The sequence below is a fragment of the Thunnus maccoyii genome, chromosome 14 (genome assembly GCF_910596095.1).
Source record: "Thunnus maccoyii chromosome 14, fThuMac1.1, whole genome shotgun sequence".
NCBI classification, from domain to species: Eukaryota; Metazoa; Chordata; class Actinopteri; order Scombriformes; family Scombridae; genus Thunnus; species Thunnus maccoyii.
In genome coordinates, this window is record NC_056546.1 from 15,030,423 (window position 1) to 15,052,563 (window position 22,141).

Below are 22,141 nucleotides of genomic sequence, written 5' to 3' on the forward strand. Positions count from 1 at the left end.
ATCAATTTCAATTTCCTGGCTACAAAGGTGATGGATAAACTTGACATAATGTGTAAATATACACACACTGTATGCATACTCTATGCAACTTCTTGACCCCAAAACACCCTAAATATTTTAGCACTTACAATCTATTATTGAAAGTAAAAAGCTAGGTGATCCAGACATCTTTCCTCTCAATGAGAAAATCACAAAACTGAGAAAGGCACATAAGTTCAGCTTTTGAGGTAATTCGCTCTAGTACATGTTGACTAGCATGGAAGTGAGAGGGTTAACATGAATGGGCCGGAGTTCTAATCAGACACTGAAGTCTTGTCACAATCCCAGAAGCTAATAGAATGAGGCTAGCAGTTACATGCAGCATGCTGCTCATTGCTAACTGTCTTCCGCTCAGCTGAGCTAAGTGGCAGACATCTTGCATCATGAGAAATGTTGCTGATGAAAGGGCAGTTTTTAATTTTAGTTATGTATTTTGCTAAGGTGGTGCAGTTGCGTGAGGCAGCACAGTACACTTTTGACGATGCATAAAATTTTCGCAATGTGTTCACTAATGCAACGTGCGTACATCCTTAAATCGTGCCCTTTTTACAGAGAGTGCTTTGGGGATATGTAAGACATCCAAGCTACCAGGCACTAACTGCAGCAGCTTAGTCTTTTGTGACCATAGAATTAACTGTGATTATGTTGGAATATGAATACTCAAGCAATATGGGAATAGTCTGAATAGGTGCAAAGCATTATATATGTGAATTGTTACAGATACACCAGGACTTGGCAAAGAGTCTTGGAGAATAGGAGAGATTCTGGAGGCAGAGTGAGGGATAAAGCTAAAGGAAGGAGGGTCAGCAGGGAAGTGAGACTGTAATTCATACCAGGAGAAAAGCCACAGTGACAGCCTCTTACCTACTGCACAAACACCACATATGCTACCTCTCGTACTTCACAAATAAATCTGTCCCTACCATACACACACAAATACACACACACACACACACACACTCATCACTTCAGCTGGCAAAGGCACAGCAGAGTGAGTTACAGCGTGCCGGGCATGGGCCATTGCAGCAGAGACACGGCTGGACAGTGCCAGCCAAATAGACAACTGAGATTTAGCGAGGACTGAACATTCGCAAGCTTCTGTGGAGATCAAATTAATTGCCCTACAGCATGTCTCATGTGTGGCTTGTATAAAACAGGTGAGTAAATGTGAACATGGCAGTGAATTATATAGTGGATTAATCTGAAAGCCAACTTGGGTGTGAAAAACAGTTTCAGTCAGTTTGCCTGAGGAAAGACCACTGCACTTAACAAATTGTGGGTTCATTACTGTAAAAAAAATGTAAATGGCTAATGGATTTGAGTCTGGATTTGGGGTTTGAAACATTTATATCTATTGGAACAGGAAAAACCTACCAGAACTCTGCCAGTGAGCGTCTGAGCAGAGATCATGACACCAGCCCAGTCTTTGACTGAAGTCATCCATCCAACCTCACTGGCTGGGGCCTCCTCCTTCTCATCAGGACCCTTCAGTGCCTTGTCTGCTGCCTGATTGTTGGCGGGGTTGTTCACCTTCTGAACCTCCTGGAAGAAAGAAAAAATAATCTGTGTGAGGAAATGGAGCATATAAATACAAAAAGAAAAACAAGAACATGCTTTAGGGATGAAGAGAATCTACAAAGGACAATTAAAAGACACAAACTTGAGGTGGCATTTAACAATGAGGATAGAAAGACATTGTTTGCTATAGGCAAATCTATTTTACTTCAACAACAACAACAGGAAACCATGAACAGGCATAAAAGCCTCTAAGAACACCCCAGTTTTGATGAACATCATCAACAAACTAAAACACATTATTCATATCAGCCCTTTCTGAAGCTAAGGCGCCCGTATTCCTGACCACATGCATGACCACATTCATGATGAGCTAAAACCTCTGAGGGTAAAAAAAAAAGACTGCAAATGCAGCCATCATGCCATGATGGCATCCATCTGCTATATGTTGAATGTGTGTGTTTGAATGAGTTTCAGTGCATGTGCATTAGATAACGATAGAATGAATGTGTAGTCACTCCCTCCTGTTTTGAACATATGGCTCTTTAAGTTAACTGTTCCTCGGGGTAGAGAGTGTAAGACTGTTGTTCTCGTGCAGGCCTTTCAATGTTCCCTCTTGCATCCGACTGAGTGAGCAGAGTAGCACGGCAGTTCATTGACATGCTTTGCTTGGCAGAGTTACTGCATGCAGCTGTTCCTCTCCAGCCATTCACTCCCTCCTGATTTGACCAACAAGCCCTCCAATTAAACAACGACATAGGTTGTTTGACCATGCACTCCATTACAACCCACAGGAGCGTTTCAGAACAACCCATAGGAGCATTTTCTAATCAGGCACCTCTATCAGAGGTAATTGGCAGGACATCATTTGTCAAATCACTTAAAAATAATTATGTTTTGTAACAACACTGTGGTTAAGGTCTGGTCAGGTTTAAGCACAAAACTTGGTTAGGCTTGGGTTAGGGAAAGATCATGGACCACAACAATTGGTGGCGGCTGACATTACGACCCATTGTCGTTTTTCTTGGGAGGACAGGCTCGATTTGACACAAGCAGGCACTTAGCTTCCCTATCCTATCCACAATTATTACACAATGACACAGAGTAAAGGTTATTGTTTGTCATCCCTCAGCTTCATAAAACTACAGTATGAGTGAGGCCCAGCAAATGGTGTCCATGGAGAATCCTTGGAATTGCAATAACTTTCAATCCTCTTGATGGCGGCCCATTGGTCCTCTCAAAGGGGGACAGGATCATATTACCACAGGGTGCACATACAGCACTTGGATTTTACAATGTCCTTCCTCACAGAGACATCCAACAAGTAGCCATAGAGGTGGATTATGTGCTGTCAACAAAATGATTTTTTTTTTCCCATTAGTGTACTTGTCACATTCCTACAGTTTGTTTGGATGACTTCAGAACATCCAACATCTCATTCCAGGAACTGTATGGGACAAAAAACAGAGATGCAACCAAAGACCAAGCAACCGCTAGGGTGACCAATATGTGCCCACATACATCACAAAGACAAACCAGACTGCAACTTGAGTACTTCTACAGGGCTAAAGAGCAGCGCTATTACAGATGAGCCCAAGAGAGTGCTCTGTCCATTTCAAGAGGATTGTCTCGTCAAATTGGATTACATTTCATAATGATATGGCATCGACACAGCTGCCATTTTCCTAATTTGATTCCAACCCATAACAATGCCAATGAACTGTCCCTAAAAAAGCTTGACTTACTCATTAGATCATTATCTGCTCTTGCCGTTGGGCCTCCCAGAACTGCAGTGTACAATTCAGTTACTTGTGCTTTATAATAGCTTAGTGTTAGGGGACTCCCAAACTTTAAAAGTATCTGTTATGAACGTAAATCGAAGCATTCAGTTTTGTCTTTAAAAGTCACATAAAATCAGTGCCTGGGACAAAAACTCATTAACTCCAATACAGGGGAAGAAGGGAAGAAGTGAGAAATATTTGACTGAAAAAAGAGTGAATGAGAGAGACATGGCTCTATAAATGTAGTAGCCAATGTAGATATACGTTGGTGGAAAATTGAGTGTTGTGTTTGCTAATGGATGTTAGCTTGAGGTAAATTTCTAACCAAGACAAGAAGTTTTCTGGTGTTACTGCAATTATTTTTAAATCAAACTTTAACTACGTTGTTTTTGTAGACTTATCATTAACAAAGCTTAAAAAACATCCTAAACCTTAACCAGTTTGTTTCCTAATCTGAGCTTTTTGAATTAATTTTCATTTGAACATTTTAGGTATTTTCCCACATAATCCATTTTGTGCTCGAAACACTTATGCAAACAACATCTACATTTCAAAGTTAAGGCTCATTTCACAAAACTATTGTTGGCTTGAAGCTGGAAAGATATGGTAAATTGTAAATAGTCTAATTAAATGTGCCGTCTGCATGACTAAGATTCTGTCTTCTCTTAAACTCCAAAGCACTAACAGTACCACCCCTCGCCCATACTTGTTCAGTACTCACTTGACTACGTAGCCTTCATGCATCTCGCCTGTCACGTGCTGCAAATACTCAGCAAAGCGTACACGCATACAGGTCACTGTGCACAGGGATGTCTAAGGTTTCACTCCGATTGGCTATGTGCCTGCTCGATAGCACTCCAGGCATGTTGTGGTGGCGTAGTATGTGCTAGTCTGTGCCCAGCAGTTATTTCTTAGCCAGAGGGCCCCAACAACCTCACACCCGACACACACACACACACACCACAGTAGGAGCACACCACATAACACTAGAAGTACTGTGTGTCACCCAAGTCTGACAGTAGCAGTACCTGTTTCTCACTCTTCTTGCTACTGTTTCCTTCAGATTTGTTTACAAGTATATGCCCTCAGACATTAGTCCTGTCACAGCAACTTTGTGGTAAATACTGACATGCTGCTCACTGTCTGACAAGTTCCTAGTGCCGCATCGCATCATGGAAACACCAATCAGTTGTGTCTTTGTGAATTAGTTTTTTTAAAAAGACAAACTAGTAAGATATGGACTGTATATTCATTTCATTTAAATTGTAGCACAAATTTCGAAGGAATAAAAGAGATTTTGACATGAATTATTTGTATTTCTTTTCAGATAATGTAGACCTCCACGGATGCCAAGTTAATCTGGGAATAGCTATTCTCACTGGTACACACCTGAACATGGAGGCTGGAAGAACAACATTCAGCAGCAGTAATGTGTTACTGTGTGTGCATACAAGCACGTGTTTGGTAGAGGGGAAGACATGAATAATGGATGCAGTCACAAACTGATGGTTGGGCAGATCAGAAGAGACAATGTAAACAAGAAATTGTTTCTAGTTCATTTGAGTGGCCAGCGGTAGGCCTAAACCAAGGGAGAGAGAAGCAGTGAAGCAGCCTGCCATGGGAGAATCCATCTGCTGGCTATATATACACACCTGTGATGTCAAACTGAGTGAGAGAGACAGGCAGATAGAGAGGGGGAGAGAGGGAGTCACAGGACAAATGTGTTCATACCCAAACAACAATAAATAAAACCAAAATAAAATGAGTAAAGATGTACAAATTTTGCAAGACAGTCAACGGCAAAGACAACGCTTCTCCTTATTCTTTAAGATGGCGATTATGAAGATTATTCCTAGTTTGGAAAATATACTTGACTGGTAGTTATTTGGTCAAGTCAAGTCAGTTTTATTTGTATTGCCCAATATCACAAATTTGCCTCAGGGGGTTTTACAATCTGTACAGCAATACAACATCCTCGATCCTTAAACCCCTTACATCAGTGGTTTTCAACTTTTTCTGTTTGTGACCCCAAAGCAACATTCTTGCAATCCTTTCAATACTGGTTATATATGTCATCTGGTTAAAATTATCCAAGAGTTTAATAGAATTAAGGCAAATATGAAAGGAAAGTCTGAAAACATTGTGAAACATATTGTGTAGCAGAAATATTATTTTTTCTGTTTCCCATCCTGTTAATTACCTCATGACCCCTCAGATACATCTGGGGTCCCACTGGTCTACAGACTAATGTCTATTTTGTGAACTTTTCTTACTGATAAATATTACAGCAAGTATTTTCTGTTTTCTGGTTTGTATTATGATCTATACATATTGAGATGCATTGCTAGTCTCATTGTATGTATCTATACTATCTACTGTCTCTGAAGCCCATGGCTGGAGTATGAAGATGTTGTTTCATATTGTGTGTTTAATGCCTGACAAACGTCTATGACTAAAAAACAGCTTTTTCAATAAACTTAGTGCTCAAATGTTGACCTTGTGTCAGAGTTCACTTCCTTCTTTTAAATAATTAAAAATGGAAAATAGCTCTTGATAAGAAAAATGATGAACAGCATTGACCAGGTTTCAGCCCTCATTCTACTCATCTGCAGCACATATAGCAGCAAGCAGACCTCAGACACACAATCTCGAGTCAAAATGAAAAGTGTGGATGTAACACCTGTTCAATTTTCTATTTAAAAATGTATGTAGTTCATCTTCCTACTTCAAGAAACCTTCTAATAAGACAGATGAACACTGTTAATATTAGGATTGTACCAATTAACATAGTACACAGGGGAGGCTTGGCAGTAATGAGAGAGAGAGAGAGAGAGAGCGAGAGAGAGAGAGAGAGCGAGTAGGAGAGAGAGAGAAAACATGACACAGGAAGGGAGACAAAGAGGGAAACTGAGAGTGAGAAATCTACAGGACAGAGTCAAAGAGACAGTGGCTATGGGAGAAGGAGAAGGAAAGCCAGTCAAACAACAATTCAGAGGAAGGCAAAAAGATAGAATGACAGAACGATAACACGAGGGGGGGGGGCTGAGATAATGACAGAGAGACACAAATTAAAAGACATCAGGAGAGACAGGAAACTGAGCAGGACAGACAGACGGAGAAGGAGCAAGACAGTGACAGAGAGACAAAGATACTGCAAGGCAGCAAGATAAACAAGTGGGTGAGAGACAGAGAGCGGGACAGATTAGGAGCAAGAGAAATGGGAAGTGAGAGTGAGGCACCAGAGACAGAGAGAGAGACGGAGACAGAAAGAAAAGGAGAGAGAGAGAGAAAGACAGAAACATGCCCATGTGACTCGCTGATCTAACAGGACTTGGCTTTAGCGCAGCTGTTCCTCTGGCTTTCATCCGCATCGCTGGGGAAAACTCTATTCCAGTGTGAGAGGCTATTTATAGCCTCACCCAGGGAGACGTGAAACTAGTGAATCTCATAACACGCTCTGTTCCCCGTTATATCCCGCTATTTTAATGCTGGTACAGTTACCCAGTGTCCCTGGGTTACAGACCTACACTGGGTCACAGCAAAAAGGAAGAGAGGAAGAAGAATAGGGAGCCTCTTCACATGCTAATGCACACACACACAGACACACAGGTGCAAGGCTGAATCTGACAACACCATGTGGAGAAAAGCTGTTATTTCTGTTTATAGGTCATGCCTACTGAACCACATAGAACAAACAGGGGCTGAATGGTACAGGCTAATTACTGTTAGGCCATAGGAAGTGACATGTGACTTGAGTGATGTACCTCTGCTACAAAGAAATCCCCACTGTTGGTGTCACTTTTTACAATGATCACATTATAGTATACATGTTACATTTCTAACTTGTATTCCCTACAGTATCTATTACTACAAAAAATAGAGATCAAAGTGCAAAAATAAAGAGCATTCTGATTTGAGATGATGGGACTATGCGGGCCAAAGCCTGTTGATCCAGGGGTTAAGGGCTTACCTAGACTGACATGTGTTTGATTTAGGGATTACACAGGTACAGCCTGGAATGCAATCTGCTCAGGACGGCACCCATACAAGTCACCGCTATCGACAATTTTCCTATCTCTACACAAAAGTGATTTATAGAGGCTGTGGAGCAGCCGAGCAAATCTGCACATGCGATAGAGTAGATACTCTGGGTTTACTCTATATGGTAAAAATGTTTTTTTTTTGAGAAATTTCAAGGAAATGTTGAGCTATAGAGCAACTGTGAAACATTATTATGTGCTGAGGTTTATGCTCAGGGGTTTGACTTTAGAAAGTGTAAAAATAATTTTCGGGAAATCACAAATTTCAACATTTTGCAGCAAAAGAACTATGAGATTGAGGTCAGTCAAGCCACACACACAAGTCCAAACTATCCAAAGGCTGACAAAAACGACATTGCAGTCCAATCATTGGTCTCACCAAGGATACTAAAGCTATCAGTGTCACTGAAAAGGTTGTCCATCTCCAGAATCACATTAGTCCTGTGCTGCCCCTTTGTGCTGGACCTATTTTGAGCCCTGCAGACCAGAGTAGGATTAGATGATTTGTGGACACTGAACTAAATGGATGACATCCACAATGTCTGCAAACAAGAAGGCAAGCCAAACAGTTTGCATCTCTCTGCATCTCCGCTGGACAGCACACCCATCTGCACAACAGGACAGGAGCTCATTCTTCAAAATGGCTGCACTCCAAGTACGCTTTTTGTCCCAATTGTGATGTCTCCCCAGCTAGTGGAAACAATAAGACAGCGATATGAAAAAGCATAATGTAAGCCTGCCAGCGCATGCTGTCTAAGACGTACACTCTTTCATGTCCCTCTACTCAAACAAAAGAGGACAGAATAAAGACACATCCGCATGAGTGTTACTTTCCTACAACTATAGAGAGAATGAAAGAAAAAAAATCTTGAATGTATAGCCCTGTTGATTCATAATGCTGTATTGCAACTCTTCCATTGATACAACATTTCAAGCCCCAGTGGTCCGGGATAAAAATAGACAACGCTATGAATTGTGGGAGATTGAAAGGTCAGCACTTGTCATCCGTAAACGTCTTTGAGTTTTATCATCTTAATGTCAGCAGATAATAGACGGCCAGTGGCTTAAATGAGGGCATATTAAAGATGTAGGCTATATAATAAAAGAACCCAAATCAAAGTTTTTATAGCCTGGCTACAGAGCAGAGAAACTGAGCTAATGTACACCTGTACCTCTATACTCCCTCTAGTTTCACTTGTTTGGTGGCTGAAAGCTTTAACAGTCAGGTGAACGAACCAACTAACACTAACGCGTGTGGCTGAGCAATAAATGGCATCACAGCAGTTTAAGACCTCGCAAATCAATATCATAATTTTCTTTTCACTCTCTGTAACTCTTAGAAAACCCTGAGTGAAGGCTGACACTACTAGATTGGAATGTGCATCCAATCGCCTCTGTCCCTGTCTGTGAAGCCGAATAATTCACCTTAAACAAGGTAAGCAGCTGTCAATCAGGCCCTGCAGCTCTGACAGAGAGCTTGCCTGCTGAGCTTCGTTTCTGCTGTATTTGACTGGAGGTACAGATAACTGCCCCTGAAATCACCACAGAAAACCTGACATTAGTAAGATTTATGGCCTCAGACACAGAGACCATGAAAACAAATGAGACAACATTATTACTTTAATGTAGATGAAGGGGTGCGATTTGCAATAACTGGCCATTTAAATCTTGACAGATTTCATTTATATATATTTTTTTTTACCAATCTAGAGATAGGCTTGTTACTATGGTTATACACACAGACACATTCTTGTTTTCTATGCAAATGAGGTCTGACTTGAGCGGAAAAGCTTCAAATTGGTCCATTTAATAAACCAGACAAATGTCCTCCAACATGATTACTGGCATGAGAAGAATGCAGTGTTTATCACACTGCTGCAGATGGAAATCACAAGTTAGATTGACTGCATAAAAGAGGTTTTATGCAGGTTTTTTTGTTTACTTCTTTGTATAATGAAAGCATTCTACGTAAATGACCAAGATGTGTTTTGACCCAGACTGTGACTTACTGTGTATTTCCAGAGGGGGTTATACACCATATTATCCAATCAGAAAGTAGGTGGAATGAAAAAAAAGCAACATGCTTGAATGACATCAGCCTTTATCGTACTATAGCCATCAGTGGCACAATTACCTGAGGCCAATTTCCACCATTTTGTACAACAACTCAGCATACATGTGAATGAGTGTTATCAGATGAATATACACGTAGAGCATTCAAGTCAAGCACCCTTATAAAAGTCCAAACAAAAAGCATTTAAACATCACAAAAACATATGTCCAATGTTACACATATTTTAAAAAATCCTCATCTGCCTAAAAATGTTATGTACTTTGACACTTCTTTGGAGTAATTGTCCATCATCCTTTGCACTAAATGCTACTGAGACGTTCCTCAAAATGACATTGTTGATCTTGTGATGTTGTTGCTGCTTAGAACCACCAACCTCCATCTATTTGACTATACCCTGAAGGTTGACTCTATTTTCTATTATTGCTCTAACAAACGGGACTTTCATTCATTCAGGGGTGCTGGACAATCTTTTGTGTGTGTGTGTGTGTGTGTGTGTGTGTTATTTCTGCTCTGCTCTACCTAGGTGTGTGTGTGTGTGTGTTAAGGGCAATGATTGATTTCTATTTCATCCAGGGCTCGGTTTGTGTCGGCATCACTTACCACACCTATGAATCAGGAGGTAATAGTGTGCCTCAGAAGCTCGCAACCTGCTGCCTGTCTGGACCTCCTAACCAGTGGCAGAACTCATATCTGCACTAACAGAGCTCCGTCTTCAGCAAGTCACTCTAGGCTGCACACAGCAGTAAGCCAAAATTGAGGGGTTTTTTTAAATTCAGCATTCAGCATTCAGCTTCTAACAACATTTCAGCATTGTAAGAAGCTTTAATATGATAAAGGCCTGAGATATTCCATAAGATATTCTCGTAAAAGCGGATATTAGCAGAAAAGCAATGTAGCATAAACACCTGCAGCTACTTAATGCAATAATTTTACATCCTTAAGGCTTGTGCAACTAAAATATAATGATAACTGTATTTGTACAGTACCTTTCATTAAAAAAAATGCAGCTCAAAGTGCTTTAAAATGAAAGAAATTACATGCACACACATGAAAAAAGAAAAAAACATGTAAATATGCATAAGATTGAAAATAAAACCCAAGGTGATGATAATAATAAAAAAACATAAGATAAATTAAAGTGAAAATAGAATACATAGAATGCGTACTTCAGTGTCGGTAATTTGAGACTGAGCAAAACCTCAGAAAGTATTTCACCACGTGTACACAATCAAATCAGCGCCTAGGTCTCTGAAGCCATAAGCATAACAGAACCTGCCTTTTCCCAACGGACACAGACTCACCATTTGCTCAAAATTTGTTCCAGAGACTGATGCTGATTCTGATCCTTGAGTCCTAACAAATGCCTTAAATTAATTTCCTCCGTTATAAAACATTTGCATGTATTTTGAAAACTACATTGTTTACATCCATGTTTGCTTCTTCTTCTGTACATTTTGTGAGCACATTGCCATGTTTCTTGGTATGTTACTGCCACTGATTGTCATTCTGTACCTGAAATTGGCGGCACTGTGTGTATTGTGTTGCAGAGAGCTCTTGCACATACAAATTGGGGAGCCACTCAGTAAAACACTGCTCCATAAGTCACAAAAGTCCACAGGTTACCGTTATGGTCTGACTTAGTTTTTGATTTTGCTGCTTTTGAAGTCATAAAATGTAACTCTAAGTAAATATACACTGTACAGTATATAAAAGAGAATTCTGTCCTTCTACTCTACTGTACCTCCGACTCTTTTGCTCTTTTACATGTGGAGCAGAGTGCCTTGAAGAAACTGAGAATTTCTTAGAGAATTGCTTTATTCTTTGACTTACAGTATAGGTTATACATCAAAAACATCTCAGCAAAAAAAAACAAAAAAAAAAACACACAAAAGTTGACAAGACCTTCAGCAAAGTGTAAGTGGGATTCCCAAGTGCTATCTGACTGCAGTGACTTCTAAGTGTTGTAAAGTAAGGACTATGGTGATGTCTATCAAAAATGGCACTAACTCAGCCAACGAGGGCCTCCAAAGGTCATACGTGAGGGCAGCAACACAACATTTGTCACGGTTTCATGCACATCTTGTCATGAGTAATCCATCTGAAAGCTTATCTATCACTCATTTTATCCAATATTCCACATGCTACATTATATTCAAGCATGCAAAGAGAAAGGCAGTTTATGATAAAACACTTACTCATTAATTATAATGACAGATATGCTATTTGAGATATTATTCATATAAAAAAAACTTGAATTAGAGATAGATTTTCTATTTAAATGATAATCATCAGGCCCTGCTACCACTAAATATTTTAGAAGATTCTAGTATTACTATATATGATGTGAGAACTGCATTATTTGCAATAATATTAGTATTTATTTCATTATGTCTTTTTTCAAGGGAAAAAAATAAGGCTTTCTGGACCCTATTAATGAACAGAAAGTATAGGCCTTTCTTCTCCAAGGTCTTGTTTCTTCCATGCCCCTTAGTGAATTTAAAAAGTAGAAGCAGCAGCACTGACAACAACAGCAAAAACAACAGCTTATCAAGCAGTCACCTGTCTTAGCCGTGATCCCCTATTGCCCTCAGAACACTTTAATGAGCTTTCCTCCTAAATACAGACAGACGGCGAGCTCTCTGTCAATAAGAGACTCAGCGAACGACAGACAGATGAAATCGGGGGCCCATTACCGTCTACAGAAAAGGCTGTTTAGGTGTTTTCCAAGAGCGGAAAGCAACCAAGACGGTAGCTATTGCCCTAATTGGCTCCCTGCTGTCTAACCTGCACTGATCAATGACCCTGCTCTATAAAGAGCAACATCCAGACATGAGTGGCAGATTAATGTTTTAGCAGCAAAGTGGTAGGGGCTAGTGGCAACTCTCAGTTAGAGAGGCTAAAAATACTCCCGTATGTTGAAGGTTGCTTTATTCGTGACATGTGCTACAAAGGCATTTATTTACCGTGGGTGGACATAGTAGCAGCAAGATCTGTGCACTCTAATTCCATTTTCAATACTACTTTTGTTAAGCTTGTAATAATACATTTTTGTTGAAATGGTGTCCGAGAAATGTTGATTCATCAGTGATTTTTAGGACACAGTTTGTGATGTAACTGGATTGTACTGTAGTTTAGTTTGTAGCTTACATTTTGTCCAACCCTGGATGAATTATGCATGGTTTATTTATCATCAAACAGAGTGGATTCATACAGTAATTATTTAGGAGTTCCTTATTTTTCTTCTTGATGGAATATGAGTCTGCAAATGTACTATAAAACCTGGTTTTGGTGCAACAATGAATAATACACAACTTGGCACTCTTTGAATCTGTCCTTATAAAGGAATATTACCAAATTCAGTAGCTCCTGAGTCCGAGGCAAAGTTGATGCATCACTGAAATGAAACCAGGACCTGATCTGCTCTCAACAACCAGCCTTTGATATTTTCATGCATTTGAACATTTTTCAGAGCCCTACAGAAACGTTCAAATGTAGTAGTGGACTTATTTGTTTGTATATTTGGATTCAGCAGTTCAAATTAAAAAAAAAAATCTCTTATCTAATGAATCAATCACCCAAGAAAATATGTAACCACAGAACAACGGATGAGTGGGAGACGTTGCATGATGGGCCACTGTTTCTGAGCATTGCAGTCTTTTGGCACGCCAAAGTAGCAGATGTGTATACATGCGACAGCGTGCCCTTTGTCAAATGTTTTTGATATCCTCTGATTCACATGATACATAATCCTTTTCAAAATGTTAAAACACAAGTGTGGAACTGTGTCCAGGTTATCTCAGGGAGGTTTTTGGACCATCTTTTCCTTCCATTAGTCCCTCCAGCACTGAATATTCAGCAGGTCTTTGTATATTTACTATTTTTGTGGATTACTTTATCTTCCTGTGTGATGCATTCCTAAAATTAACGGTTAATGAGCCTTCATCTTCCACTGCTACACATCTGTTAACCTCTCTTTACTAGTAAAATGTCTCTTTTGATTTGTATTTTCCTCCCTATCCATTGTCCACTTAACCCACTATTATCCACATTTATGTCTGACCATAAATCAACTGCTGAGGAGGTAAACTGGTCCCTCTAACTCCCCCATTCTCCCTTTCTTCTCTTCTACCTCCATTGTAATCTCTCTTCCTTTATCCTACCTATTCACTTTCCCTTCAGTTCCTCTCCATTTCTTTTTGCTCTCTCCTCTCCTCTTTTTTCACTCCACTCCACTCCAGCGGCTTAAGAGAAGCTTGAAGAGACCAAGAAGATTAGGCTCTCTCTGTTTGAGAGACAGGTCTCATTACCTTTATCTTCTCCTGATGCAATAATACTTGCAAAACTCTCACTGATGCCAGCCGGTGCACAGGACTACATGAAGTTATGGAGACGAGCTTAAGTTACACGTTTGATGTGCAAAAAAAAAGCATAAGAGGTGAAGGTTGGAATTTTAATCAACATTTCCCTAAGTTAAGTGTTTGGTAATTGTAGAAAAACAGTTTGAATATCAAAAAAGACCAAATGGGCAGCATTAAAAAGGCTGGATTTAAAGGTGCAGTGTGTAGGATTTAGTGGCATCTAGCGGTGAGGTTGCAGATTGCAACAAACTGAATACCACCCCCCCTCCCTCTCCCCATCCAAGCATGTAGAAGAACCTGGCCACAGAACTCGCGAACAATACGAAAGGCCCTCTCTAGAGCCAGTGTTTGGTTTGTCCCTTCTTGAAACATGGTGTTGCAGCATGGCAGCCTCCATGGAAGAGGACCCGCTCCCTTATGATATAAAAGGGCTCATTCTAAGGGAGCGAAAACACAACAATTCCTATTTTCAGGTGATTTTGCACTAATTAAAACATACTTATGAATATTATGCTCCATTTCTGCCAAGTCCGTTCAGCTAGATGACACTAAATTCTATACACTGGACCTTTAAATTCCTCCAATTTCTGAGAATGTGTCGATTATGTCTACAAATTGTAATAAACAATAAAGGGGTCACCAATGTTATTTGGGAAATGTTCTTCTTAAAGGCAGTAAAAAAAGCAGTCATCTGAGCCTAATGATTCAGAGACTTGTCCTTGATTTGAGAACAGCTCAGAGGCTAACAAATGGAAGTGCAAATGATTTTCTAACTCAAGGCTCATTTAATCATTTTAAATTTAGATCTCACACCTCCCACTGGGGAAAATAAATCAGTTCCCTTCATACAGAATTTGCATGTTTTAACCCTGGAGTTAGGAGAGGAAACAGGGAGAGGACGAGCTGGGGATTGTTATGGCTTGTGTGTACATCAGCCCACCCCAAGGCCCCCCAATGTGTTCCACAGGGAAGGTTGTGTTTCTTTACTGTGACCCCAGACAGAAAGGACTTTGACCTCAGCTAACAAGATCCATTAAGAGGAGCTGGAGACTGGATGAAACGTTGCAGCAAGTGTGTACACACACAATCTCAAGCCTTCAGAGAATCAGTGTAATTATGCAAGATGGCAGAGCAGCAAACCAATCTGTGTGTTTATAGGAAAGGTCATTGCCTTTGGAGGAACACTGGACCGTATTGCACAGCATTAAGCCTCTATGTGATGTCAAGTGTAAAGTTGGCTGCTGGGGAGGACTGAGGCATGCTCTCTCTATCTATATCTGACTTTGCGTGGTTCTTGACTTCACAAATCAAAGGATTTTTATGGTAAAATGAAACATCCACCGACATGGTACACAGAGCTCAGAGGACGTGCTCTGAAGTCAAGTCAAATCGTGTTTGTTTGTGGTCTGTGTAAGATGAGCGCCAGCTCTGGTTTCCGCCGTGATCTGCCTGTTCCTGTAAGTGGCATTGTTGTTGTGTTTTGAACAGGTTTGGGATTTGAGGAGCTGACAGAGAGTATTGTGGGATTGCCTTTTGCCTGAGGTCGAGAGAGGCATTCCCTGTGATGGCGCTGCGGTGTGGGGGTGGTTTGCAAGGGTACGGGTGGAGAAAACCACCTCCCCAGAGTCAGCTATTTGACCCTCGCAAGCTTGGCACAGGCTGAGCTCAAATACACAACACTGAAAATTCAGCACAAACATAAAAAGTGTTGTCAGGGTGCGTTAGAGAGAAAGTTGGCAACAGCTTTCACATGGGACGATGTGAAGACTGAATCAGCTCTCCTCTACTGTCCATAGTGTGCAGTTGATCACTGCAGCACTGTAAGAACCCAAGGACAAGTCATGGGGGGTGAAATGCAGAGTGTGTTATGGCTACATTTGCACGAGAGGAGGATTTACTTATAAAGTTATATTGAAGCAACAATGTAGACAACAAGGGATGAGTGTATACGTGCATGCAAGAGAGTGATTAATCATGAAACTGCTAGAACTCTTCAAAGCTCTTACCATGATCACTTGCTGTCCTTGCACATGACAACTACAATGATGTACTCCTATAGGCTCTGTTATGATGTGTGCAGACAAGAGCAATTTTAGTGAGGCAGGACATCTCAAAACAGAGGTGACATGATGCATACTGGTTGCAAATACATACAGAATTTAATCTTTTCTGTCAAGTGAACATCTATGCAAAGGTTTTATGTGAAAGACACAAAGTCCATTACGTCATAGTGAAGACAGTTTACATTTCCGCTTCATCTTGATTTTGAGACTCAATATAGCTAAGACCTAGCCTCAGTAATCCACTCATCTAGATGCATTATGCCTGTTGCAGTGAAGTAACCTCCAGCTCATGAGCTTCTCTTCAAATGCAGGGGTGAGGAAATCCACATCACTAATCCCCAGCCTTAGTGCATTTATTTAACAGGCCCTGGATAGCCGGTGAAGGTTTACTGTAAGAACGTCTTCCTCTCCTCTGCACTAGCTAATAGCCACTGTTAATCAATACAGTTGTAAGTGCTTTTTAGTGCTCAGCACCATGCTCATTTGTCAAAATAAAAGCCGTAAGTGCCCAAGGGACTAATCAAAAGGGATGAAGCAACAGGGAAATTTGCAGCTCGGAAACATGAGAAGGAGCTGAGGAGGAATGGGGAGGGGCACGGGAGTGGTTCAAGCATGTTCAGTGGCAGCTTCAGATTACGACATACTGTGGAAATGTGGATATTATTACAATTTCTCTGTGCACATATGACAACCTCCAAGTATAATATTCTCTAAACAAAAAGTTATTTTGGTAATATTATATAACTTTCACTTCACTGTTTTTAAATTTGGAATAAATTAAGTAATATATTTTCCTGTGTCTGTAATTTCTTTACTGTAATTGAAATGTTCTACTCAAAATGGTAATATTATGAAAAAATAATAGGTTCAATTGAATTGCATGAATTTGAATTTGCCATTTTCATAGTGAAGTGTAAAACTGTAAAAAAAAAATAAATAAATAAAAAAAATAAATAAACAAATCATGTTATTTATATTTTAACAATTATCCCCGGAAGCAATTTTAAAATTAAGCCTTGCAAATTCAAGTAGTTCTTTCAGTGGTTCAGTACAAGCATGTACAATCCAAACGTATGCATTTCAAATTCACAAATGGCTCTAATCTGTCTCCACAGAATCCGCTACAACTCTATCAAGAGAAATCCGCTGTATGTGCATACGTACACCAAGGATGAGATCATGACGGACAAACGTCGCTCTCATAAGAGCAGTCCATCGCTCGTTGCCTGTCGCTTAGCAACAGAGACCTGGCGGGCAGACAGTAGGTGTGTGAGACAGAGTGTGTGGGAGGGGAGGTTTGGAGGAGGGGTGTAGCGAGGGACAGAAGCAGAACAACAGGGAGAAAAAGAGACAGAGGGAGCTGAGCGAGAAAGACAGAGAGATGTGATGCAGGACGCCTGTGGGGGAGATGTTGACAGTGTCAGTACATGAATGTGTGGAGTAATCAGAAAAGTGATAATTCAACAGTTTGGAAAGAAGCAGATGTAAACATGGGTGTATGTCAAATGTGTAAATAATGAGCAGTCCTCAACATCAGGCCAGTTGATGCTATTTTGAGTTCATTTACATTTCTTGGCCTTGGTTGTATTTAATTTTGTAAAAGTAAATATGTGCATTTGATTAAAATCCACATTGCTTTGTTCATTAGTAGAATCTACTAGCGTATTATCAATTGTGAATTTAGGTCCAGTTAGGCTAGAGTTAGCATGGTTTGCATAAACCATATTTACACAATTCGTTCATTAATCAGAAGGATAAAATGAAAGCACTTAGTTATTTTTACGTATCTAACAGACCATCTTTACACAAGTTCTGTTACTTCCCATAAAAGCAGTTTTCTTGTTGCCTAAAAAATAAATTTTCCTTCCAGTTTATAGACATTCAGTCTATTGTGATTTTTCTGGTGGGTGCATAGAGTCAAAGCACTGACAGAAATGAATGTAAGGTATAACACACCACAGTCCCATAATTCAAATGATGGACTGTTGATCAGATTATGTTTGCTCCAATTTCAACCATAATATAATCTGGTTAAGGAGTTGACATGAAAACTGCAAAATCAGAGAATAGCTTAAATCTTGTTATTATCAGTGTGTTGTATGACCAACTTGTCCACAGTGTTGCACCACCTCCCACCCAATAATCCAATCTCCATCTCCATGACCCTAAAATTCCCGGAAACAAGCGAGTACAGAAAACGAATGAACACTTTAACTGTGTAAAATGCCACTTGACAATGTGAAATGGTATGACATTTAAAGACGTCCACCTCCACATGAGCCCGTGCATATATACCACCTGATCCTTTTTGCTGCCATTCTGACCCTCTATATAGCTGTCATTTTTCCTGCTGTTTCAATAATGGAAAAGGAAAACATGAAAATAAAGCAGGCCCCATTCCTTTCCTTAAATATTTATAAATATTATGTCAGATTACCTTACATTTGAATAGTTGCAGATTTGAAGAATGTGTGCTAAAAAGTACAGCCACACATGAAAAATACTCACCAAGTTATGTGTGAAAATTTGAAAATGTTCACACCAGTTCACTGTTTTTACATCCCAGTACATTCTCAAAGCTCCAAACCATGGTTCATGTTAATTTGGACCATCAACCACAGCCAATGCATTGGGACTAATATCAATGTTTTTGTCAGCTCATCAACAACTGAAATTTAAGATTAATTTTGCCATTCAATTATATATAATAATTATATATACTCAAATGCAGATACAGACAAATCTCAGCACGCATTTCCAAGTCTAGATACACATTTTCAACGCCTAATAAAATACACAAAATTTTGAACACATTTGAAAATGTCAAGGTTAGATGTTTTTGATAATTTATTCCCATATTAAAGGTGCAGCAGTAGGCAAAGGAAGGGCGTTCTAATAATGCAGGTGGCAAAATACCGAAATACCATCACGTTATTTTTAGTTCAGCGGGGGGTGAAAAATACTCCAAGTGCAACCTTGGTACACACTCAATCCTCGCAGCTTGGCTTTACAAGACATATATTCTCCTGCATTGGTCTAATGTCACCAACAGCAGCCAAGTCTCAAGGAAATGTCAATGACAAGGATAGAGCTGTGCGAGGGTAACTTAAGAATGCTACAATACGTATTGAGCTTTAATGTGATCATACCGGAACGAGCCGCCAATGTGCGCTATACCTCTTGAGCCAATGTAGACCATCACATGCTTCATTCTTAAGGTCTATCAGTTCTTGATCTCTTAAACTTGCTGTCAGTCAAAATCTAGTCCTGGGTTTTTCACACAGCATCACCTGCTTGGAAATCCTCACAGAGGGCACCATCAAACAACATACACTAGATCTACAATATCTGTTGAGATATTTCCAATGACTTTTGATCTAAATCTCATACCAAAGCAGCATCCGCCAATTGATCGATATAGCATAGCTAAATACACCAAGAAAAGTAACGTAACAGGAGACACTCTCTTGACTAACTTGCTGATGGAAAATATCCAAGGGACCTCTATAATGGACCCAACTGACAGCACTCTAATTCAATCACGTGTGTTGCAGTTGCAACTAAGCTGCCTCCAAATACCCCTGTCTATTTTAAACCCTGTTCAACAATGACAGACCGAGAAGACTCCAGTATGCCTGAAAAAACATTACGCAAAAGGAAAGAAACCAAACACCCTACCCTGTCTCTGTCTAGCATGTGTAAATGTGTGTATTTGTGGGTGCAGGATACATGCCTCTGCACAGCCTCAGTGTGCCATTAAGAAGCCCTTTTTTGCTTGTCCTATTATAGCTGTGTTCAGTGTACACAGTCTACCAGATAGAGCAATGGGCGCTCCAGTGTAGCACACCATAATGTAATGCTATACAGAGATTTTTCATATAACGTAGTTACAGTAGACATGGTTCATTTCCAAGCATGGAGTAATGCATCAAAAATAGCAAAGCTAAAGCTAAATCTCTATATCTTTTTGTACTTTTACACAATTCAGTCACCCAGAGGACAGAATTATCTAACCATATATTCTTATCTTTCCCCACTAGTGAACATGTGAGAAAAAAAACAGGAAACATGTTTGAATGGCTGTACAGCACACTGGTAAGAACTAACACTGCGGTTATTTCTTTTCCTTCTTAATCAGAGCACACTGGTGCCCTACAGCTGTTGTTTACTATTAAAGCAGGATTAGGGCCAAGTTTCACAGGGTAGTTCCAAGAGGCAGCTCTGATCGCATGGTTGTTCCCAGAATGCCTGGATTTTTGAGATCATTTCCTGCACAGTGTCAATCAAGTGGGGACAAATGGCCCCTCCTCCACTGCTCTCTAGTCACAAGACTAGAAAGACAAAGGTCACGTGACGAGGAAAGACAGGTACAACTAATGTCAATCATTACAGGTTGGACTATCTCCTTCAGCCAATCTTCCTACTGTTGCAACAAAAGGTTGTTTTTTTTTTAGCAATGCAAAAAATAACAATGCTAGGAAACAACCGGGAGTAAATATTGAGGCTCTGGGATCAAGAGCGCTGTAAATATATAATGCGCTGTATATTGTGAAAAACGGCTTGAGGGATTTTTCGTTATTGATTTATGAATATCAGGGTAGAAAAAGCTACCTCCCAACAAGGTCTTAGTTCCATCAATAATGCAGCTACAGTATCTGTGTCCACACAACAAATGAACACACTGGTTTCTCCATTATTCATGAGGGATTCCACCTGTAGCACATTGGTTGTATTATACGCCTCCCATAGGAAGATTTGCAGGAGCTCTGTGTAAGCTATTCAGTGCGGTATTTGTACTAGTGCTACAGTGATATTCGGATGTTCTACCATTGGGACTGAAACACTTTGTGTCTACGAATAAACAATTGGGAGGAGAAAATCATCACAGTCTGTAACTAATGGGAAATGTTCATGTACAGACTTAATGATTACCATCCATACTGAATAATGACTTACATAAATATATAATTTCGTCATTACCACAAAAAGAGAATGTAATAGTATTGCAACAAAATACAAAAAATAGACATAGTTTCAAAGCACAAACACAGACTTGATAAAGAATGTATTTTCAACTAGTTTAACAATATCTGATACAAACAAGAGTAGAGTCACCTTTAAAAGCAGAGGTAGCTCCCAGCTGCTCTGTGTTGATTTTTGTTTTGTTTTTTCAGAGCAGAGAGAAGGACAGAAAGCATCTGTCCTCGGCAGTAATTGGAATGGCAAAACAAAAAATGCAATTTGCCTCTAAGCACTGTTGACACAGACAGGGACAACTTCTGAACACCAAATTCTTTGGTTGGAAGAATTTAATCGCTTTGTTTTCTCCTTCACTTTAAAATCCCAGATGGTTAACTGCATCTAAGGGCTATAGATGTGCACATGGAACAGTATGTGCAATACCTTTTGGCATGTAACAATACTTGTGTATCTCAAATTAAAAACAAAATTAAAAAGTAGTTTCATTATTACACCTACACACCCCATTTCTCCTATAGGTGAGCCTTCTAATATGGCGGGGCTATAACTTTCACCATGTTACAATAAATGACCTCTGCTCCTCTGTGAACTGGCAACCAGGAGGTCACAGCCTTCAAGTAGGTAAAAGCGAGGTCAGGTTTTACGACAGAGATACGGCCGCGAGCTAGAGTAACTACAATGCTATCATCATTCTGACAGACACTAAATATAAGTGGTGCATTGTATGCGTGTGGATACTGTCCAAGGATGCATGTAGAGGCATACGGTCAATGAGTGGCACTGTGCCATGCATGCTGAGGACAGCATGACCAGTAATTTTAGGTTAACGTTAGAATTGTCCTTCTCACTACTTTCTGGAGAAATGTCTTGCCTTGCCTACATGTATGTATGTATGTATGTATGTATGTATGCGTACTGTGACATGGAGGTGGTAAAGAAAAGTGAACCACCACCTGTGTTGCATGCACAGCCTAAATGTCAGACTCCTAATGCTTTTAATGGTGTGTGTGTGTGTGTGTGTGTGTGTGTGTGTGTGTGTGTGTGTGTGTGTGTGTGTGTGTCTGTGTGTGCTGTATGTGTGAATAAAAACAGCGGGGCCAAGGCTGGCCCTGAGACAGCAGTAAATCACATTATGCATTGCAATCTCTATATATCACAGCCGCTGCCATTCTGCCCACCGGCTCCCCAATGCTGTTCCAAGTTTCCTCTACGTATTTCACTCCTCTAAAAAAAAAAATTGATGAAAAGACATCACAGGATAACACTGATGAATTTATAATGTTTAGGTTAA

General features: G+C 40.0%; 1 protein-coding gene across 9 annotated transcripts in view; it reads right to left on the reverse strand.

The window, feature by feature from the left end:
* Positions 1 to 22,141, reverse strand: part of kcnma1a (potassium large conductance calcium-activated channel, subfamily M, alpha member 1a) — a 141,240-nt gene that overhangs the window by 103,037 nt on the left and 16,062 nt on the right. For all 9 annotated transcript variants that reach the window (XM_042433073.1, XM_042433074.1, XM_042433076.1 and 6 more), the window contains exon 2: positions 1,414 to 1,581. In XM_042433073.1, the coding sequence (XP_042289007.1) occupies positions 1,414 to 1,581 (168 nt within the window). The remainder of the gene's footprint in view (positions 1 to 1,413; positions 1,582 to 22,141) is intronic.